At 40.9% G+C, this 20,666-nt stretch overlaps 1 protein-coding gene across 2 annotated transcripts in view; it reads right to left on the reverse strand.

Annotated features, from left to right (window-relative positions):
• The window catches only part of tgfbr3 (transforming growth factor, beta receptor III), a 91,230-nt gene that overhangs the window by 67,773 nt on the left and 2,791 nt on the right, over positions 1 to 20,666 (reverse strand). For both annotated transcript variants that reach the window (XM_060867805.1, XM_060867804.1), the window contains exon 2: positions 13,699 to 13,832. In XM_060867805.1, coding sequence (XP_060723788.1) covers positions 13,699 to 13,759 — 61 coding nt within the window. In that variant the 5' untranslated portion in view covers positions 13,760 to 13,832. The remainder of the gene's footprint in view (positions 1 to 13,698; positions 13,833 to 20,666) is intronic.

Raw genomic sequence — 20,666 nt, forward strand, 5'->3', positions numbered from 1 at the left:
CGCTTCACAGGTCCACATCCACAGCCCCATGGGAGAGTGGGTTCTCCAGGGTTCTCAGCCACCCTCTGACTAGCCAGAAGAGAATAAGTTAAGGCTTATCTGGCTCGGAGTGACAGGGACACCGACACCTCCTCTGAAGGTGAGAACCCACTTCCTCCTAACCCTGTGTCTACTGTGTTTCAGCAGGTCCTTCTGGAGAAGGTGGTTTGGGAGGGAGCAGACACTGCTGATCACTCAATCACTCAAACACTCAGGTGCAGCAGAACAAGGGTGTGCCACCAACCCTCACCAGCTACTCCAGGCGTCGTATTTCCTGGTCAAGGACTTACTCCTGTTCTTCCGGACTCTACAGCGAGGGGAATCCTACAGCACAAACTTATTGAAGAAATAGTCTGCACCTGTGCCGATTGTGTCTGCCCTTGCCTGTGTCGGCACAGACCCCCAAGAGCGTGCCCTTGTGAAGAAGGGGACTGATCTCACTCCGAAACAGCACCGGGATCTCACAGATTTCATGGATCAGTTCGCCAACGTCTTTTCATCTACCCCTGGTTGTATTCACGTCGTACAACATAAGATCTGAACCCCTGATGAAAGGATTTTGACAAAAGGGTATTGGTATCTCCGCGGAACGAAAGGGACAAAAGGGTTTTGGTATCTCAGTGCTTTGTCTCTGAGTCCCACCTCGCAGCAATATTCACACACACACACACACACACACACATGCACACAAAATATGTGCAGTACTGCACACAAACACGGTCATAAAATTCTGCAGATGTTTTCAAAATAATAAAACCAACTATAACCAGATATCTGAAGATATGATGCAGTAAACAGTAAAGTAGATGTCTGTCAAGATTCAGACACCAAAAAGAATGACCATAAGTATCTTTCTAACGTCTAGAAAAATTCTAAAATCTTATTTGTAAAATTGTCATTGTGTATTTTTGTATTCATTGTAGCTTTTTTTAGTGCTATTTAGTTTAGGTTGTGTTAAAGTTGTGCCATACAGTCAGCATGAATGACATTTAACTTAAAACTTCTGTGGTTTTGGCCAAATAAAAAAAGACAAACTATAGGAAAGGTTAATGTGTGTATGTGTGTGTTTATGCCTGTGCTTGGCCATGTGTATATTTATTACCCACTTGAGAACATTCTGAGGGAAGCTCACTGACGTACAACTTTCCACTGCTGCACACGACTGTGTGTGTGTGTGTGTGTGTGTATATATTGTGTGTGCATGTATGTGCAGAAATGTGCTCCCACATTACAAAAGTCAGCACATGCTTGAGGATTTTGTTGTGTGAAACAAATAACATTTTTCCATCAATTAGATTGCACAATGCAGGAAATTACCCAGAATCCACCACACTATTGTTACTGCTACTACCAAGCCAGCCATGCCATACTTAAATAACCATGATGAATTTGGTCACCCTTCTTGGTCAGGTACAACATTAACCAAGCCAGGACAAGTAGCATCTGCCAAGGTTTTCATTATGCCAGAGTTATAAGTGTCTTCGTCAACACACTCATCTATGCATAAATTAAGCAAATTTCCCAGTCAGTAAGAGGGAAAATAAATCAAACACTACTCATAAACTTTCCAGCAACTTACACAATATGGCCAAAAGCAGGTGGAAAGCTGATCATCACATCCATATATAAGCCTTCCCTGGACACTAATGAGCCACAAACATGCTTCTGTATGAAAATGTACATGTGCAAAAAGCAAGATTCATTACGATATGGTTTGCAAACGTTGCTGTATAAGTACTTGAGTAGCCTGCATAGAGCCTGGCCTCAACCCCACTGAACACCTTGGGAATTAAGTGCACATTCCACTATACACCAGGCCTCCTCACCTAACATCAGTGCCTAACCTTGTGGCTTAATGAACAAACTCCCACAGCTACACTCCACAATCTGAAAACCTTCCCAGAAGAAGAATGGAGGCTAAATAATAGCAGCAAAGAAGAAACCTAGCATGGAATGGGATGTTCAACAGGCACATACAAGTGTTAATATATATAGTACTTGTAAACAATACTAGAAAAGTCACACAGTTTGTGTAAATGATTTCATTCAAGCACTGCAAGGATCTCATTTTGCTTGGATCCGCACTTGGAGACATGCCAAAATCTGGGCACAGGAAATGAGGTCACTTGCCAAATGCCAACTCTAAGCACATCTGATATTCCCACAATTCCACAGAGCTGTTTCCGTAGGGAAACAAACAGACCCTTCCCCTCCTTAAAGAAGCACACACACACACACACACACTCACACACACACACTCACGCACACACTCACGCACACACTCACGCACACACTCACACACACACACTCACACACACACACTCACACACACACTCACACACACACACTCACACACACACACTCACACACACACACTCACACACACACACACTCACACACACACACTCACACACACACACTCACACACACACACTCACACACACACACTCACACACACACACTCACACACACACACTCACACACACACACACTCACACACACACACACTCACACACACACACACACACACACTCACACACACACACACACTCACACACTCACACACACACACACACTCACACACACACACACACACACTCACACACACACTCACACACACACACTCACACACACACTCACACACACACTCACACACACACACTCACACACACGTTCCCAAAATCCCTGTACGTGAGCTTCAGGGTTTCCTCTTCAACTCAATCCAGACTGAAACAACATTCAACTGACCCAATTTCTACTCACATTATACACAAGAATAACTTCTGCATGTGACCTTTAGATCTGTAAAGATTCAATAATGCTTAATTCTGCAGAAAAGAAGATTTTTCTGTTTCAGATAAGGTGGATCCGGGTGGATGGCAGCATCTGGATGAGGAGGGGCAGGAAGGCAGGGTCACTGCTCCCGGATGGGCATTTCTATCCACATAAACCAGGAGGAAGTAAAAGCATGAGTGATTAGAACAATACTTCATGTTTACTCATGATGTTATATGAAAAAATTTCCCATGCTCTACCAAGCCGTTTGCGCTGCACATGTTGTTCCACACTCTCCATCTTGGAGGATGCTCTGTGTAATGAACAGGAGTGATGGCGGGTCAGTTGTATGTACTGTCATAGAGAAGATAAGCAAGGGCAAAAAAAATATGAATGGCATCATCAAGTGATGTCAGTAAACAGTAATTACACAAGTGTGATCAGGTGGTGTAACTGGTGCTTGAGCATCATCTTATCATGTTTCTGAATGACTTGTGAGATGTTTAATAACACACCAAGTTTTGGTGCCATGCAAATATGAATGCTTTATACATTTTTTGACACGGAGTTTTACAAAAACTAAAAACAGCCTGACATTTTTTGTGTATAAATATATACTTCCAAATGAGTGCTTTCAAATCCCAGCACCACCAAACTGGTGGTCTATTGGAACCCTGAGCAAAGTTCTTAATCCTCAACTACTCACTGGTAATAATGATATAAACGTAAGTTGCTTTGGATAAGCATCATAAATTAAAGGTGCCCTGCCACACGTCATTACTTTTGTGGTAATGTCTGAAGTTTACCATGGACTCTAACATTTTTTTGTGGAAAAAATGCCTTGGTTACATTGTTTCAAGCCATTCTAGTGTGGTATAGAAAGCCTGCAGGAAGACTCAGCTCGATTTGCGCCAGTTCGCATGAATATTCAAATGAGCTATGCTGCTTGGCTCCGATTGGCTAACCGCTAGGATATAAGAGCATGACTATTCATTCACCCAGCACAATAAGTAGCCTAGGCTAGAGGAAATTTGTTTACAATCACCTTGAATTGTGGCAGAATGGGTTCTTCACAAGCCCATTGACGTTCAGCCATCCTTGCTGTATAGGAAACTCACTGAATTCTGGGGGCGCGGTCTCAAGTGGGAGAGCTCATGAATAGTAATGAGCTCAGTCACTCTGACGTCAGACTGACCAGCTTTTCCAACTGACCTGATTTCTCCCCTTATTTCTTTTAAGTGGCTAGAACTGACCGGGAAGGTAGCAGTTCGTTTTCAAATTCACGACACAACACAAACACATATGGACCTAACACATATCAAAAATTACAAGTAAACAAGTTTTGCGTGGAAGGGCACCTTTAAATAAACGGACCCTGGACATTATTGACTCAAGCACAGGTAAACGATTAATTACACGTAAAAATTTTGCATGTTGTTATTCAAACCTGAATTTAAACTACAGACTTAATCACTACCTAGGCAGTCACAGAGACTGCAAAAAAACTATGTCTGAGATACATATGATTATGACTCTTAGGTATTTTTTTTAACACATTATTAGCCAGAGAGTGGAGAGAGAGCATTGAAACCAGGCTAGTGTCTAGTTTGATGTCTTAGACTGATTTAAGCTGACCAGTCACTGGCTGCAACTCTCAACTATAAGAGCTTTTTCACCTCTGTCTAAGCTTCAGGCTTTGTCAGTCTTTGTACTTTTAATTCATCATAAAAAAATTAAATATTCTAGTTTTTAAACTGCCAGATATTGAGGTTGGAAGCCATACTGTTAAACTAAACCAAATTTGCAGTAAATAATTTGATAATTACAACTAGGACTTTACATGGACCAAGAGTTTGACATTATTTTAAACGCCTAATGAATGTTTTAATGAATGCTTTCCATCTTCTCACTTGAATATAACATATCTTTATTTTTATTTATTGTTACCTTTTTATTATTAAAATGCTTTGTTCTGCAGTTAACAACATGTGGAGAACTTAAATAATATAGAACACATAAATGTTAACAAAACCTTTAAACTTAAGGTGACATCTCTGATGATGGACCATGAAGAGAAAGTTCAATGTGCATCTCTTTGAAGAAAAAACTTCATCAGGAGATCAACAAAGGGGGGCACGGTGGCTTAGTGGTTAGCATGTTCGCCTCACACCTCCAGGGTTGGGGTTCGATTCCCGCCTCCGCCTTGTGTGTGTAGAGTTTGCATGTTCTCCCTGTGCCTTGGGGATTTCCTCCGGGTACTCCGGTTTCCTCCCCCAGTCCAAAGACATGCATGGTAGGTTGATTGGCATCTCTGGAAAATTGTCCGTAGTGTGTGATTGTGTGAGTGAATGAGAGTGTGTGTGTGTGTACCCTGCGATGGGTTGGCACTCTGTCCAGGGTGTATCCTGCCTTGATGCCTGATGACGCCTGAGATACTGTAGGCACAGGCTCCCCGTGACCCGAGGTAGTTCGTATAAAGCGGTAGAAAATGAGTGAGAGTGAGAGGAGATCAACAATGGGCTATAAAGCTGTCAGTACTGAAAGAGAAGCCAGGGACAGAAGAATGTGAGAATGAGATGACAGAGGGACAGATGGATAGAATAATAGAGAAGTAATCAATCCTACACTCCATCAAGGGAAAAAATCATAAAGTGAACCATCAAAGGTTGAAAACAGGGAGTTTCTGTGCTTAAACACAACTCCAGACTGCTGCAAAAAGATTCCCTTGTGCTACAAATCCTTTGCTTCCAAATGGTTTTATTGCCTCGTGTTGTATGAACCGTGGTCAAAATTGCATCCATCTAGCATATTAAATATTTTGTACTGTATACACAAACAAAAAAACAGTAGCGTGTGTGGCCATGTGTTTGTAAAGGCCACAGATGGAACAGGATTTAGAAGTGTGTCTGGATTACAAGACAATCAGGAATCTTCGGAGGACTCCCTAAATTTTACACACTTCAGTGTTAGAAAGAACCCCGTTCTTTGTGAACCCCTATAACACAGGGTAGTGTTTGTCCTGTAGTTTAACCTAAAATTATTTTAGAAGGCTAAAAATCCTTAACAGACAAAGAAACCTTAACAAAAACATTGAAGAAACTCTTTTACTCTTTTAGTATCAGCCTGTAGCCAGACTTGTCTTAATCCAGGAACACTCACCACGCTGCTTTGGCACCATTCAAGAACCACCTGTGATGTAATTATAGATTTTAGAAATAGCCTCACAATTTTAGCCTTTTTCAGAAATACAGTGGAGTCCATAAGATTGAGAACACTAGATAAAATGCTGTTCTGTTTCCTGACTGTTGCTGAAATGTTTTCAATCTTAACCAATTTTTTTTTGCCACCGTTGTAAAGTTGTCCATGTTGCAGGGAAAACACCACTGAGATCTGATGCTCATGTCTGATCTGGTCTAAGATTTTGAAGGAATTTCATTAAGTTGTCAGTCTAGTAAGTCTGAATGACAGTTCGGAGTTAGAGAGATAGAAGATTTTGTAAAAAAAAAAACAAGAAATAAACATCAAAGCCTCTTCAAAGCAGCTTTTGAATTCTTGTATGAAGTGACACTAAATGATGTGCAGAGGAAAAAGGGATTCCAGCATCAAGATGTAAGTACTGATTTTAGCTCTTTGACATGCTTTTGTCCATTTTTATTGACAGCAGTGTCATACAGTGGCAGAACATCTTAACACTCTTTGAGGTAAGACTTTCAGAGGGTTCAGTTTCAACTCAAATCCAATACGCTGCTAGTCCACGTGCTCGGTGTCGACAGGTGTGTCGTGTCAGTGTAGGGTTAAGAAAATTTCCAGCAACATACGATAAACTCAGCAAGGCAGCTTGATCAGGTCATAGTACAATTTTTGCACATAAGGGAGAAATTACAACCAGAGGCAAAACAAAAACCTCTTTAGACACCGCAGGCCTTTGTTCCGGATCCAAGCACATTACCAGGTGTGCAGAGCTGTAAATCTGAGCTTCTGTGCAGGTTCAGGGACAAGCAGGCCACTCAGCTAGAGTTCAGATAAAGGAACACATATAGGTTAGGATGTATCTTTGTATAATGTATGTTTAACTAAGAGAAGGAGAACACTTCAGGAGTAAATTAGGCGTGATTGCAGGAAGATCTGCGTTGAGATTTATTTTGTCAGATTTCAGTCGCTCAAATTGCATATTTTATAAACACCATAATATGTCGTTTCAAATAAAGTAATCTATTGTTTCATTTTAAAATGGAACTTGTGTTTGATTTAAGACATCACTACTGTGGTAAATCTCAGGTGTGATCATACATAGTTTATCATCCAAAGAATCAGTACAGTGTGCACTGGACACTTTAGGACAATTTAAGGCTCTCTCATCTGCTCAGATTTTTGCCTTTTTGTTAGCTCGCTCTCTCTTTCCATTGCCCCTTCATCTTCAGTGCTTACAGTAGATATAAATCAGCAGTGTTTGAAGTGAGGGATGACACAGCCTTTCCTAGGGGAGAAGAGAATGAGGGAAGGAAGGAAGGGAAGTCTCTCAGCACATGGGCAGGCAGCTGCTGCACTCGGACCAGTACAGGCGCGTGGATTAGCAACTTTCATAACCAAAATAACTTTAAATACTAGTTTATGACTAACATGTAATATAAATAAACAGATATTAAAACAAACCTCTCCAATTAACAAGCTTAGTTAAGGACTAGACAGTGAGCCAACCTGAGTGTTACTCTCTGTCATCTACATGAGAACATGTGCACAGTGCACCTGAATAAACTCTTGGCAGCTCTCATCTGTGGCATATAAACAGACCAAGAGTGTCCAGTATCAGAATAAACAGAGTGAAGCCTGCAGCTGTTTGAAGAGCCGTAGCTTTTACTCTGCCTCGAGTACATAAACAATGACGTCATGCTTGACACACTAGGCATTCCAGGGAACTGAGAGGATACTGGTGGATAGTGAGAGAGCGGTTAATGAGAATCTCATTTGCTATGATGATGACGGTGACAGATGCCACAATTTTTCCCACTGGACATATACGCTGGCAGGCCACACCTTCTTCAATGAAACTGCCAGGCATAGAAGCTACACCTCCTTGAGTGAGAGGCACAGAAGCCACGTCTTCTTCACTGAGACTGACAGGCACAGAGATATGTGTGTGTGTGTGTGTGTGTGTGTGTGTGTGTGTGTGTGTGTGTGTGTGTGTGTGTGTGTATGTGTGTGTGTATGTGTGTGTGCGCGAGAGAGAGAGAGAGAGAGAGAGAGAGAAAGAGAGAAGAAGGATGAAGCACTGTGAAATGAAGGCATTTGAGTCATGTTAGAAAGCAGCCTGTTTGTGGGTGAGACAGAAAGACAAAAAGTGTCAGTGGCGGTGAAAGAGGTAGAACGAATGTGAGAGACATGCAGTCCTTAGGAGGTTAGTATAGTAAACACCCTTAAAGCCAAAAGAGCCTATTGTGAACACTGTATATTGGCTTTTGAGGGTGTCAGTCATGTCAGGTCAGAGGCCACTTAAGAAGTCAGACCTCCTTCTTGTACAACACAAAGGATTCTGTGGAGAAGCCTGAAGGCAAAAGGCATAAAGCAAAAAGAAAGCAAGCAAAGGGCACATGATAAATAGAAGTGGCCTCTTTTAGGCCTCTTTAAAGACCTTTAATCTACTAAATGTGCCTTTCAGGAGGCTTGACCTCTGTGGCTGTCAGTTTCAGTGAAAGATGCGTGTCTCTGTGTCGGATAGTCTGTGACATGGCCTCTTAGTCTGTCAGCCTCAGCAAAGGAGGTTTGGCCTCTGTGCTTGAATTACATTGTATTGCAATGAACAAGCTCTAAATTTTATAATAATGTCTTAACAGTTGTGTATTTATCTTATCTAAACACCTCATAAAGCAAGATCCACTATCCTAACAAATCAACAAATCAAAAAATGTCACAGCATGACAAGTTCGTGTTTAAATGAACAACGAAGTGAAACACTATATTTGATTTGTTATTGCAGTTATTTATTGCACAAGAACGCTACATTTACATCCTGAAAGACAGCAAGTCAACATTTCCTGCAAGTCTTTTAAAGTAACTCTAGGAAGAGAGGACATGTAAGAGAGGATTATGGACTCAGAGTAGCCACAACCTGGAAAACCTCAATTGTGTATATTAAATCAAACCTGCAATTAGCCCATTGGACAAACTCTCTCTCTGTCATCTAAACTAAAGTCAGAACCATAGGTATGTGATAGGTATATGCATTATAAGGGAGTACAAGAGAAAGACAAAGATGAGAGTGTAGCATATTTCAAAGTACAGGAAGGAAGCTAGTGGTACCGAAGCAAACTGGAGGGAACGTAATGGGTCTGAAATAGCTCTGCTACTCAGAGTTATACAAACGTGTTTTCTATTTCACAAATGCTACAGACTCCTAAGACCTCAGCCCTTATGTGCTGTGTTTTTCTTATTTCTCTAAACCAAGTGAAAGATAAAGTGGAAAGAGCAGGATCAGACCAGCTGTGTTCGATTAGGGTCCTGGCGCATGATAACTATACACACGTTTATGAGCACAGAAGAGACGAAGGGGCGGGCAGAGAGAGAGGGAGAGAGAGAGAGAGAGAGAGAGAGAGAGAGAGAAGATTTAACATTAACATTATATGAGTGATGTCTATCCGTATATACAGTTTTAAATCAGAGACAGAAAGATCTGACGGACAGTAAAGGATTTCTCTGCTTTCTCATGCTTACATAAGCTTATGTGTGTAAGGGAGTAAGATACACAGAGAGATACGCCTCTGATAGACGCGCTGTGGCTGTCAGTTAACATGTATAAGGCAAGCAGTTGTAACTACAGCAGTCCTGACTGGTTGCTATGTAAACATTCCAACGTGTGTCACAGTAGAAAAGTCTGGTTAATGAACAACTGGCAACATCTGCTTTAGAAAGTAGGGAATGCTTTCTCCTCCTATTATCTTTTCCTTGTGTTAGTTTCAGTCTCTCTCTTCCTCTCTCTTGCTCCTACCTTCTCCCTTTCACTCACTCATGTCTTCTCTTTTTCTCAATGCATTACTCACTGTTCTTTTCATTCTTTCTGTTTCTCCTTCCTTTTCATTTTTATTTCTTAATCTCCTGCTTCCACACACGTATCCTCTTCTACCACTTCTCAGCCACCAATGGAATTCTCTGTACCATCTTAGTGTTTTTCCCATTCTCTGCCCCTCTTAATATCTCTCCCCTTCTTTTGCCTCCCATCTTGCTCATGCATTTCTTCTCTATGCACTCTGCCCCTTCCTTCTTGTCCCCCTTGCTTTCTGTCCCTCAAAATCCACTGTGTGTGTGTGTGTGTGTGTGTGTGTGTGTGTGTGTGTGTGTGTGTATATGTGTGTGTGTGTGTGTGTGCACTGCCAGAAAGTATTGCGCAATGAGTAATGTAAGCCATGGCACTGGCGTACAGGGGAGACAGTCCAAACCACTATATTCCACGCAAACAGATAATTTGCACACTAATCATTTGCATATTACCATATAGTGAATCAGTTTTCATACACACTTTTTACACTCAGCCAGGTATTCTGTGACGGAAAACTGGAAGGGATTTTTAAATGAAACATAAAAGCGCAATGTTGTAAAATCTTTGGTTTTCAGACTGCCAGACTAAACAAACACGGCTCGCTTTCGCAACCATGGCTGGATTTGCTCAGTGTTTGGGGTCTGTAGTCTCGACAACACACTCCTTCCTTGGCCAGATAGGCCATTGCTAAATAATAAGCATCAAAACCTGTTAACCCTTTCAGACCTACAGTAATCTCAGCAACTAAAAATAACGTGCTTCATTATTCTGACATTCTGTAAAGAACAGCAATCGTTTTTAGAGTTTCATCTGCCTTTCTGACACTTTTGATTTAGACACTTTTGAATCTTCTGGCTCAGGTAGGTCCAGAAATATGAATAAATAAGGGCCACAGTTTTCACCTTCTATGATTTGTAGTATTAAACTCGATTATCTTTTGGTACAGTCAGTCAGAGTGTCTTGTCCAGCCATTTTATAGTCATTCGTTCATTCATCCATCCATCCAATCGTCCTTTGTAGCCTACATAATTACTATATACTGTGCAAGTCATTATGCATATGCACATATTTGTCCACTCATTCACACCGAAGGACAATTTAGAATTAGCCAGTACAATAAAACCAAAGAACCCTAAGGAAATTCACATGGACTCAAAAAGAAAAGGCACAGAAACATGAGCCAGGCACTAACCCAAGCTCAGGACCAAACCTTGATGCTACCTGCTGCACCAACATACTGCCTTGCTGTTATAGTGACAAGGCGTATTTAGTGAGTGCCATATCTCATTACATGAATTCATGCTGAAGATGCCGGTGTAAAAAAGACATAAGTATGACATAGATGAACTGCTGTCTCCTCTGCACCAGTCTTCATCCGATTATTTTTTTTGCCTCATCCAAACTCACTGGCAAATCAAACTGCCAGTAGTCAGAGAAGGACTCTTATACTTCCATGTCAAATTCCCATGACCATGTAAAAGAGATGGAGTGATGACAGAAGAGGAAGCGGTCAGAGCTCACAACACACAACCAACATCCTACCCAAGCTGTTATTGGCAACTGGCACAAACTAACACCGGGCTCAATTTCCAACGTGTTCTCCATTTCAGTAAGCTTCTCTGTGTCATAATGCAGCCAGGGACATGGTTGACATGAGGTATACAACATGCTTTAAGAAGACAGTGTAAGATTGTAAGAAAAAGACAGAAAGTGAAGATAGCGTGTGAGAGAGAGAGAGAGAGAGAGAGAGAGAGAGAGAGAGAGAGAGAGAGCGCACGTGCGCGCGCATGTATGTGTGTGTAGAGATTCCATGACAGAACTCTAGACAGTGTGTGAAAGAGCAAGAGATGATAAGAAAAAGATCAAAAAGCACACAATTTACATGTTTCATACTCACTTTCACTTCTTGTTTCCTGTGTGAACTAATTCTCTAAGCTCAGTTCTGAACTCGAATAGCTTTGCTTAAATCATAACCACCAATGCACACTTAGTGCAGATATTAATCTAATAACTGGAAAGACATACATATCTACACAACGCGGGCTTTCCAGGTTACACAACCTGGGCTTTTTACAAACTCTGTGCAGCTACCATACAAATTAAACAGCTAGGGGTTTGAGACTGTCCAGTGTACCAGTAATAAAATTTCTTTATATCCCAATCAGATATATTTATGAATAACAGTCTGAATTCTATTAACCAAAGTGCAAGAACAAAAATATATCAACTGAAATGTGATTGCCTCAGCAGTCCATGTCGAATGAATCATGACCGAAATGTTAACGCAGCAGATTAGATTATGGGCAGGTCTCAGCTTTCCAAAGGCAAAAGAAAATAGTGACTTATCTTGTTGAAAACACAAACATATCTTTAGCAGCAGTGAAAATATGATTTTGGGTTTCTAGCTGTCATCTAATCTCCATAAATCCAGGCTACTCTCAGACTAATTAGGACCCAGAGACCACAATGAGGACAATGAGTGATGTTTTGGCAATATAAAAAGACAATACATACTGCACAAATGCTTTTTTTTTTTTTTTTTACAGATCTAACACAATGTATTTTTTTCTTCCCAAATTAAAGTTCAGACAGTCCATTGCTCAAGTTAGCGTAGGTCACTGTATTTCTGGCATGTTGGAGGTATGGAGGAATGCTACAATTCTGGCATGAATGATGTAAAGGAAGAGGCTCCTCCGTGAGCTCATTGTTTTAAACAGCAGGTTACAGCAGGAGAAGGTGCTTAACCCAAGGGCTGTTCAGGCTGAGGAGACATCGTGTGCCTACGTTTCCGGTTCAGAAACCATTCCAGAGCTTTTTCTAAGATAGTTGCTACCTGTTAGTCCTAGCATGTCCTGTATTGTGGTGAACACGACATTTTTTGTCTTTTTTATAGAGTGTTTTCAGGTACAGGCAGAGATTCAAATATACTATATAATTCTTCCCTGAGGAGACACAAAAAAGCTTTCAAGCCAATAACCAGAACTTGGCAAACAGTATTGTTCTTATGAGCTTTTGTTTTTTTTTTGCTTTGGTATTTGTCTGTCTTTTTTTCTCCTTCTGATTTGCTGCATGATGTGTGGCATGGCTGATCATGTGGTTCAATGTGCTCTGTGTTGGGCTTGAGAAAAATGTGAAAAAAATTAATCTGTGTGTAAACAGGATATTTCTTCAGATAGACTTCAAGTTAGAGATTGGGCCTGTCAGCACTTTTCTTAATGCACATCACCACAGCATCTCTGGATTGATGATGGGAGGGAGCGGGGAAATTCCAATTGCAGGGCGATTTGTGTGGACCTGACAAAACAAGCAACACCGCCTGACTCCCAACATGAGATCCAGAAATAGGAGCGAGTCATTGGGAACACACCCTTGACACTCACACATACCACACACACACACACATAATGTTTCATACTGCATGCTAAAGACATAGAAATCTTGTACACATCAACATCACACTTCACTCACTCTAACTCAGACTGGGGTCTGAACATTTTTTCAAGACTTCAGCAACTGATTTATTTTTTTATTATGTTTTCATGGAGGTGTTGTAGTTGTTGAGGTCTTGGCAGTTCAGTACTAAAATCTCACCTGAAGCACACACATTTGTCATCTTTTACTTTTTAACACAGTGGCCATCTCAAAGCCTGAAAGAACATCTTTATGTCTGTCTTTATGAGCCATGAGAGTCAGGCCACAGAAGCCCTCTGTGCTGCTGGTAATAAATTAGCAATCAATCAAAGGGAAAGAGATGATAAAGTGTCTTTGTGCCATGTTGGAGCAAGTTCGCTGGCTTTTTTGTGGTTAAGAGTGCTGAGAGAGAAGGGAGGAATGATGAGGAAAACAGCTCCTACCTGCAGAATTCATACTGCTGAGGGCAAAGAGCAGGACGACTACCAGGAGTGTGTGTCCCATCGCGCAGGGGAAGTGAACACAAGAGATTTCCAGAAGTGAGGGTAGAGTTTCTCGTCAGTATACTCCACACCAGCTGAAAAGCACAGACACAGAAACAGTTACTAATACTGCTTTCTTTTTTTCTTTTCTCTTTTTATATATATTATTCTTTAATATTAACTCATTTTGTAACTCAATACAAATATAACATTGTTAACCCAATAAAATACCTTAAACTAAATTAATTTATAATAAATAAAATTAGGGCTGCACAAGATGGCCAAAGATAGCTTATAGGGATTATACTTCTATACATTATAAAGACATCTGTATGGAGTTTCGTATGTTCTCCACATGTGAGCTTGCTAAGAGTTCTCCGGTTTCCTACTACAGTACCTCAACTACAAAAACATGCAAGAGGGTGGATTGGCTATGCTAAATTACCCCTAGGGGTGAAAGTGTGTGTGTGTGTGTGTGTGTGTGTGTGTGTGTGTGTGTGTGTGTGTGTGTGTGTGTGTGTGTGTTCGCATGGTGCCTAGCAGTGGACCTCAATGTTATCAGAATTGGCTCTGGATCCTACACAATCATGACCAGGAGAAAGCAGTTACTAAAGATGAATTAATGAATTAATGAATTAACATTATAAACATTAAACATCATAAAAAACAATGAAGCATCATAATTAAATTATTTGATTCATTTGATGTGATTATTTTTCATTATTTGATTATTTTTAAATCATTGCTCATTGTTATTACATCCAGAGAAACCTTTATCTCCTCTGAACCCAAATAAAACAACAAAAATGCATTTATCAAGGTTCTCATGTGTTTAAATTAAAGTGTGAGAGAAGGAGAAAGCAAGTCAATGTGTCAGAGTTCATTTATAATTAGCAGAGAAACAGCTGATGGTTCTGGATTTCTAAAAAAAAACCTTAACAAATAAATATGGATTACTGTTTCAATTCAGCGCTTTAGTTCGGTTGTCACCTGATTAGTTGAATTCTACAGAATTTCTGGGATACGTGTGTGTCAAGCTTTTTTAACGTCCATCTGAAAACCATTGTGACCCTCAAATAACCCTCTACAGTACAGTTAAGGTTGAATTTTCCAAATGATGGTAAGCTCACAGTATAGATTCATAAATTCGCACAACTTTTTTTTTAAATGAATGTTCTATGTTTGCACACTTGTCTGTTACATCAACTTTTTCATGCCCCTAAACATGACACTGAACAAAACAAACAGTTATTGGCTGCTTTATATGTCACTCAGATGCCTTCTTACACAATCCTTGTTCAATAAAAGCTGGAGTGCAGACCTTCTGAAATCAGTGTGAAGGTCTGGCTACACAAGACTACGAGAAGCATGTTATTTATTCCACACGTTTCTATCTCCTTCTTAACTAAATGACTATTTTACACCTCAGACAATCATTAAAAGTCGTTTTATCCTATACATATTCAAATTAAAAACATGGATGAAAACTTTCACTATGGAACATCATGAAAAGGCTGATGGGACAAGAGCAGCTTGGGCTAATAGAAGGGTGGGTGTATAAACCATAACCTGCTTATGAAGGCGCTGAGATTTGGAAATTGAAGACAACAGTCAAAACTCTGCACAGCATCTGAGAAACTCAACTCATGCTGAGGAACTTCACTTCCGATCTAGCTTTCTCCCTCCATCACTCCTACTCACACACCATCCCTCTCTCATTCTCCCTCCTGGGCCTTGTGATACTGAGCAAGATGGAGAAAATAGATGAAACTGACACCTGACTGAAGAACCATCAGGGTGTCCAGGCTAAGAGGATTAACAGGTGGCCAGAGCTAATCGCCAGAACTCCAACTGACCCCTAGATTGCAGTGAGGAAGTCATGCTCCATCCAGCATGAGCTAAACACAACTTTACATCACGCATTACACTTCAGGATCTTCTACTAGTACAAAGTCCAAAAGTATGAACCTCTGCCAGCAACTGCATCATTTCATCATTTGTTTTAAAGCCCTTCTAAAATCCTATTATGTAATGTTTTCTTGGGCCAATTAGCGTTGACTCTTATAAAAGCAAGGGATTCACATAAGAAGCACAAAAGAGAACAGAATCAAACATACACATACATGGACAGACAAATCCCCATAATGGCACTGCTTATTACAATAACTCCTACTATGTGGAAGGAAAAGCTAGCCAATCGAATGAACACGATGATTGTTGAAGGATTTTGAGATTGATGGCTTTAACAGGAACGTCCGCTGAAAGTCTGCTCACTGTCCCGCCTACAACACTCACTCTGTCATGCTGACAATGTGTTCAAGCAAAGCGAGTCTTCACCTTTTTAACAAAAAGATACACAGCACAACATTCAGGCCTTTCAAGGAGAAAAACCTTCAGGAATTTTCAATTTGTCTTCAGTTCTACGAAACGAGTGTGTCTGAAGATGGGGTGAGAAACGTGAAAACCAGGCAGAACATCTGGAAGTCAGATGTTTCCAGAGAATCAGCACTATACAACAGGTCTCCGTTGCCAGTCAGCAGCAGGGATATGAAGGGCTCCACCTATTTCATATCTAATTGGTAATTGTGGCAAAAACAATGCACTCAGCTCTGCATTGACGATGTTTGATTTGATTCAACAAGCACAATTATTTTAACACTGAGGTCCTATTCAGAGCACTCTGTCAGTTCAGGGATCAGAAGAATTCCACAGAAATAAACACTACGAGAGAAAGCCTGTGATTGGTTATTTTAAACAAAGCATGCCCAAGCCAATTCATTCCGAGTACTACATAAATTTTACTAGAATGCTAACCTGCCATCTTCCACCCTCACTTTATTTAATACTCTCACATACCACCTGTGTCTTATTGCTGTGTCTTATGTCTTTTGTAACTGTTCTTAAACCACATCACCTGTACTACTAGAACACTTATACACCGCAGTCAACACAAAACAGCAGAGACTATATTCAAGATAGGAAACATGTGAAGGTGGTTTTGTTTTCAGGCAACACTCCCAGACACTGTTTCCTTATTAATGCTCAAAACCTCTTTGGTTGTCAGTGGAGGGGGCAGGCATGTGTTTCTGTCACTATATATGATCATTAAAACTGTATTTCATTGGCTTTAACCATAGTATTGTCTTCCAAATGACCCTGCAACTTTTATCCTTCTGTGTCAATATTGACCTAGTCTAGAATAACTGTTTATAAAGCATGAAATATTTTTGTTAAACTTCATTTAAAATTATTACCACAAATTGTACAATTCTTTTTGTCATCTATGGTCAATAGACCTTGGTAGAATTCAATTTTTTTGCTGAGTCTGTAGTATCTTCCATCACTTCTCTTTCTCTTTCTCTTTCTCTTCTCTCTCTCTCTCTCTCTCTCGCTGTATCTCTCTCTGTCGCTCTCTCTCTGACTCTTGCTCTCTCTCTGTCTCTCTCTCTATGTCTCGCCCTCTCTCTCCCTCTCTCTCCCTCTCTCTCCCTCTCTCTCCCTCTCTCTGTCTCTCTCTGTCTCTCTCTGTCTCTCTCTATGTCTCTCTCTCTCTATGTCTCTGTCTCTCTATGTCTCTCTCTCCGTCTCTCTATCTCTCTCTGTCTCTCTCTCTGTCTCTCTCTCTCTCTGTCTCTCTCTCTGTCTCTCTCTCTGTCTCTGTCTCTCTCTTGATGAGGGCTAAGGTGCACTCTTGCTTCTCTCTCTGCAAACAGCTGTGGTAACAAAGAGGCATTCACACACAGCGGCAGCTGTTGAAGCAGGGAAGTCGTTTTAGAGAATCCCAACAAATACCGCACCTCCTGCACCTTGGCCCGGGTCACGACACTCTGTGTTTGATTTGCTCCCCAGAATTACCCACATACACACACTATACACACTCACAGCTCACATGTAGTTTAAGGTTTTTCATCTTGCTTTCAGTGTGTGTGTGTGTGTGTGTGTGTGTGTGTGTGTGGGTGTTATCAAAAGCCTGTAGAGAGTGTGACACTTAATTCACAATCAGAGGAAGCCAGAGATCAGACAGCAGCTCCAGGTCAGCAGTAGCTATTGTCAACAAACCCATGTACTAAAATAGTGACTAAAATAGTGCATTCTGAAATATCATCTCAGAGTGATGTTACACTTAACAGAAATGCTAATGTGTCTGTGACCTGTGATTAGTTGTAACAAAATTTAAATGTCTTTGTGCCTGATCTCATTGTGCGACTCCATCTATCTAAACAGCTAAGTGTGCATTGGTGGTCATGATTTAAGCAAAGCTATGGAGTTTAGAACTGAGCTTAGAGAATTAGTTCAAACAGGAAACAAGAAGTGAAAGTGAGTATGAAATGTAAATTGTGTGCTTTTTGATCTTTTTCTTATCATCTCTTGCTCTTTCACACACGCTGTCTAGTTCTCTGTAATGGAATCTCTACACACACATGCTCTCACTCACTCTTTTACTCTCTCACTCTCTCTCACTCTCTCTCACTCTCTCTCACTCTCTCTCACTCTCTCTCACTCTCTCTCACTCTCTCTCACTCTCTCCCTCACTCTCTCCCTCACTCTCTCCCTCACTCTCTCCCTCACTCTCTCCCTCACTCTCTCTCACAACTGAGCAATTTTGTCTTTGGTCAGGCAAAAATGGCAATATACCGGAGCCGAAAAAACAAGATTGCTCAATATACAGACTGTGAGTCAAAAGTGATCTTCTCCAGACTTATTAAATCAAGAGTACTGACTGATTTTAATTTCTATAAAAGCATGAATAACCTGCACATGTTTCAGTCAGTGTGGTGTTGTAAGAATGTTCTATGCACAGTCATTGAGGGAGAACTGATCTTTGCACCAGAGCTAAGCTAAAGATGATGATTATTATCAGTTTACCTCATTTATTTGAGTTATTTTAATACTCTTATTTATTTATTTATTTATTTATTTATTTATTTGTGTTATACATTTACAACAGTTATATATATAGTTATTGAGTCACTCTGATTGCTGTTATTTTAAGTGACTTGTGCAAATAAAGGATGTTAAAAAGTCTAAAAAAGTCTCTCTCTCACTCTCTCTCTCACTCTTTTTTTGGTACCATAACACACAACAAGCCACGGGCTGGGAAACTCATTAGTAAACCCATACTGAACAGAATAAGTAGCTATGAGTTACTCTGTGCTGTATTGTGGTATTGGAGATCTGGAGGCTGCCATATGATTTAGCACACTGCCAGAGCAGGCAGCAAAATGAGTGATAAATCACACTGTAGTCGAATCAGTAACAATATACTGTACATAGAATACTACCTATATTTGCATCAAAAGTCTATTAACACTTGCTTTGTCTTGTTCACATGACATTTAAAGACCTCTGCATCTGCTAATCATGTATCCATACTCCTAACCATAGAGTTCAACTTTGGATGAGGCTGGGATACAAAGACCATCTTTTCCCAAGTACATATCTCTAAATGTATATATGCTGTACAGTATAATCTCTGAATATAACTGAAAGGAAGCAACTGGGTACACAGCACAGCTTTTATTTTGACCAATTCATAGGCTCTTGTGTTCGTGTCATGGTATGCCACGTGTGAGGTCAAGGTTGCATAACAGCCTTACAGATGTGTAAATTAAGAATGCTGATGAGATGCTGGGTCTAAGATAAGGAAAAGGCCACTGGCTAAATCCTTGCTCCATTGACCATGACTTCTCTACCACACACAGTGTAGGCTCAGCATGACACTTCTTTCTCGAATTAAAAAAACAAAAAAATTATCTTCACATATGTGACCATTCATGAAACCCAGATGAGTACAATCTAGACGTTAAACAAATTGAATTTTAAACATCTCTCCTAAGCTGATCAACAAGAATGAGCTATAATACAATGGAATTCCGTATTGTCTACCTTGATCATTGGGAATGAAAGGCAAAAATGGCCACATATCCTTCACTGAGCTTGACAGATCATGCCACTGACACACACAGAGGCCACACCTCCCTCACTGAGACTGACACACACAGAGGCCACACCTCCTGTACTGACTGACACACACAGAGGCTACACCTCCTGTACTAAGACTGACACACACAGAGGCCACACCTCCTGTACTAAGACTGACACACACAGAGGCCACACCTCCTGTACTAAGACTGACACACACAGAGGCCACACCTCCTGTACTAAGACTGACACACACAGAGGCCACACCTCCCTCACTGAGACTGACACACACAGAGGCCACACCTCCTGTACTAAGACTGACACACACAGAGGCCACACCTCCCTCACTGAGACTGACACACACAGAGGCCACACCTCCTGTACTAAGACTGACACACACAGAGGCCACACCTCCTGTACTAAGACTGACACACACAGAGGCCACACCTCCTGTACTAAGACTGACACACACAGAGGCCACACCTCCTGTACTAAGACTGACACACACAGAGGCCACACCTCCCTCACTGAGACTGACACACACAGAGGCCACACCTCCTGTACTAAGACTGACACACACAGAGGCCACACCTCCCTCACTGAGACTGACACACACAGAGGCCACACCTCCTGTACTAAGACTGACACACACAGAGGCCACACCTCCTGTACTAAGACTGACACACACAGAGGCCACACCTCCCTCACTGAGACTGACACATACAGAGGCCACACCTCATTTACTGGAAGGGACTAACAGGCACATAGACCACACCCCTTTCATAGCAACACCAAGTGGTAGAAAGTGTAATAGTGAAACAAAAAACAAAAAACTGACTGATAGTTATCTGACTTTACCACTGTAGATATGATTCAGGCTGTTAAATGAGTTTTATTTGGTTTGAATACTTAGAAGTCTACAAGTAATTCAGCCTAAAAATGTGCCTGTGTATGTGACATGATTAATGCTGAAATACATATAACGTTTGTACACTTTTGGCTAAATT

This window comes from Tachysurus vachellii, chromosome 4 (genome assembly GCF_030014155.1).
Source record: "Tachysurus vachellii isolate PV-2020 chromosome 4, HZAU_Pvac_v1, whole genome shotgun sequence".
Taxonomy (NCBI): Eukaryota; Metazoa; Chordata; class Actinopteri; order Siluriformes; family Bagridae; genus Tachysurus; species Tachysurus vachellii.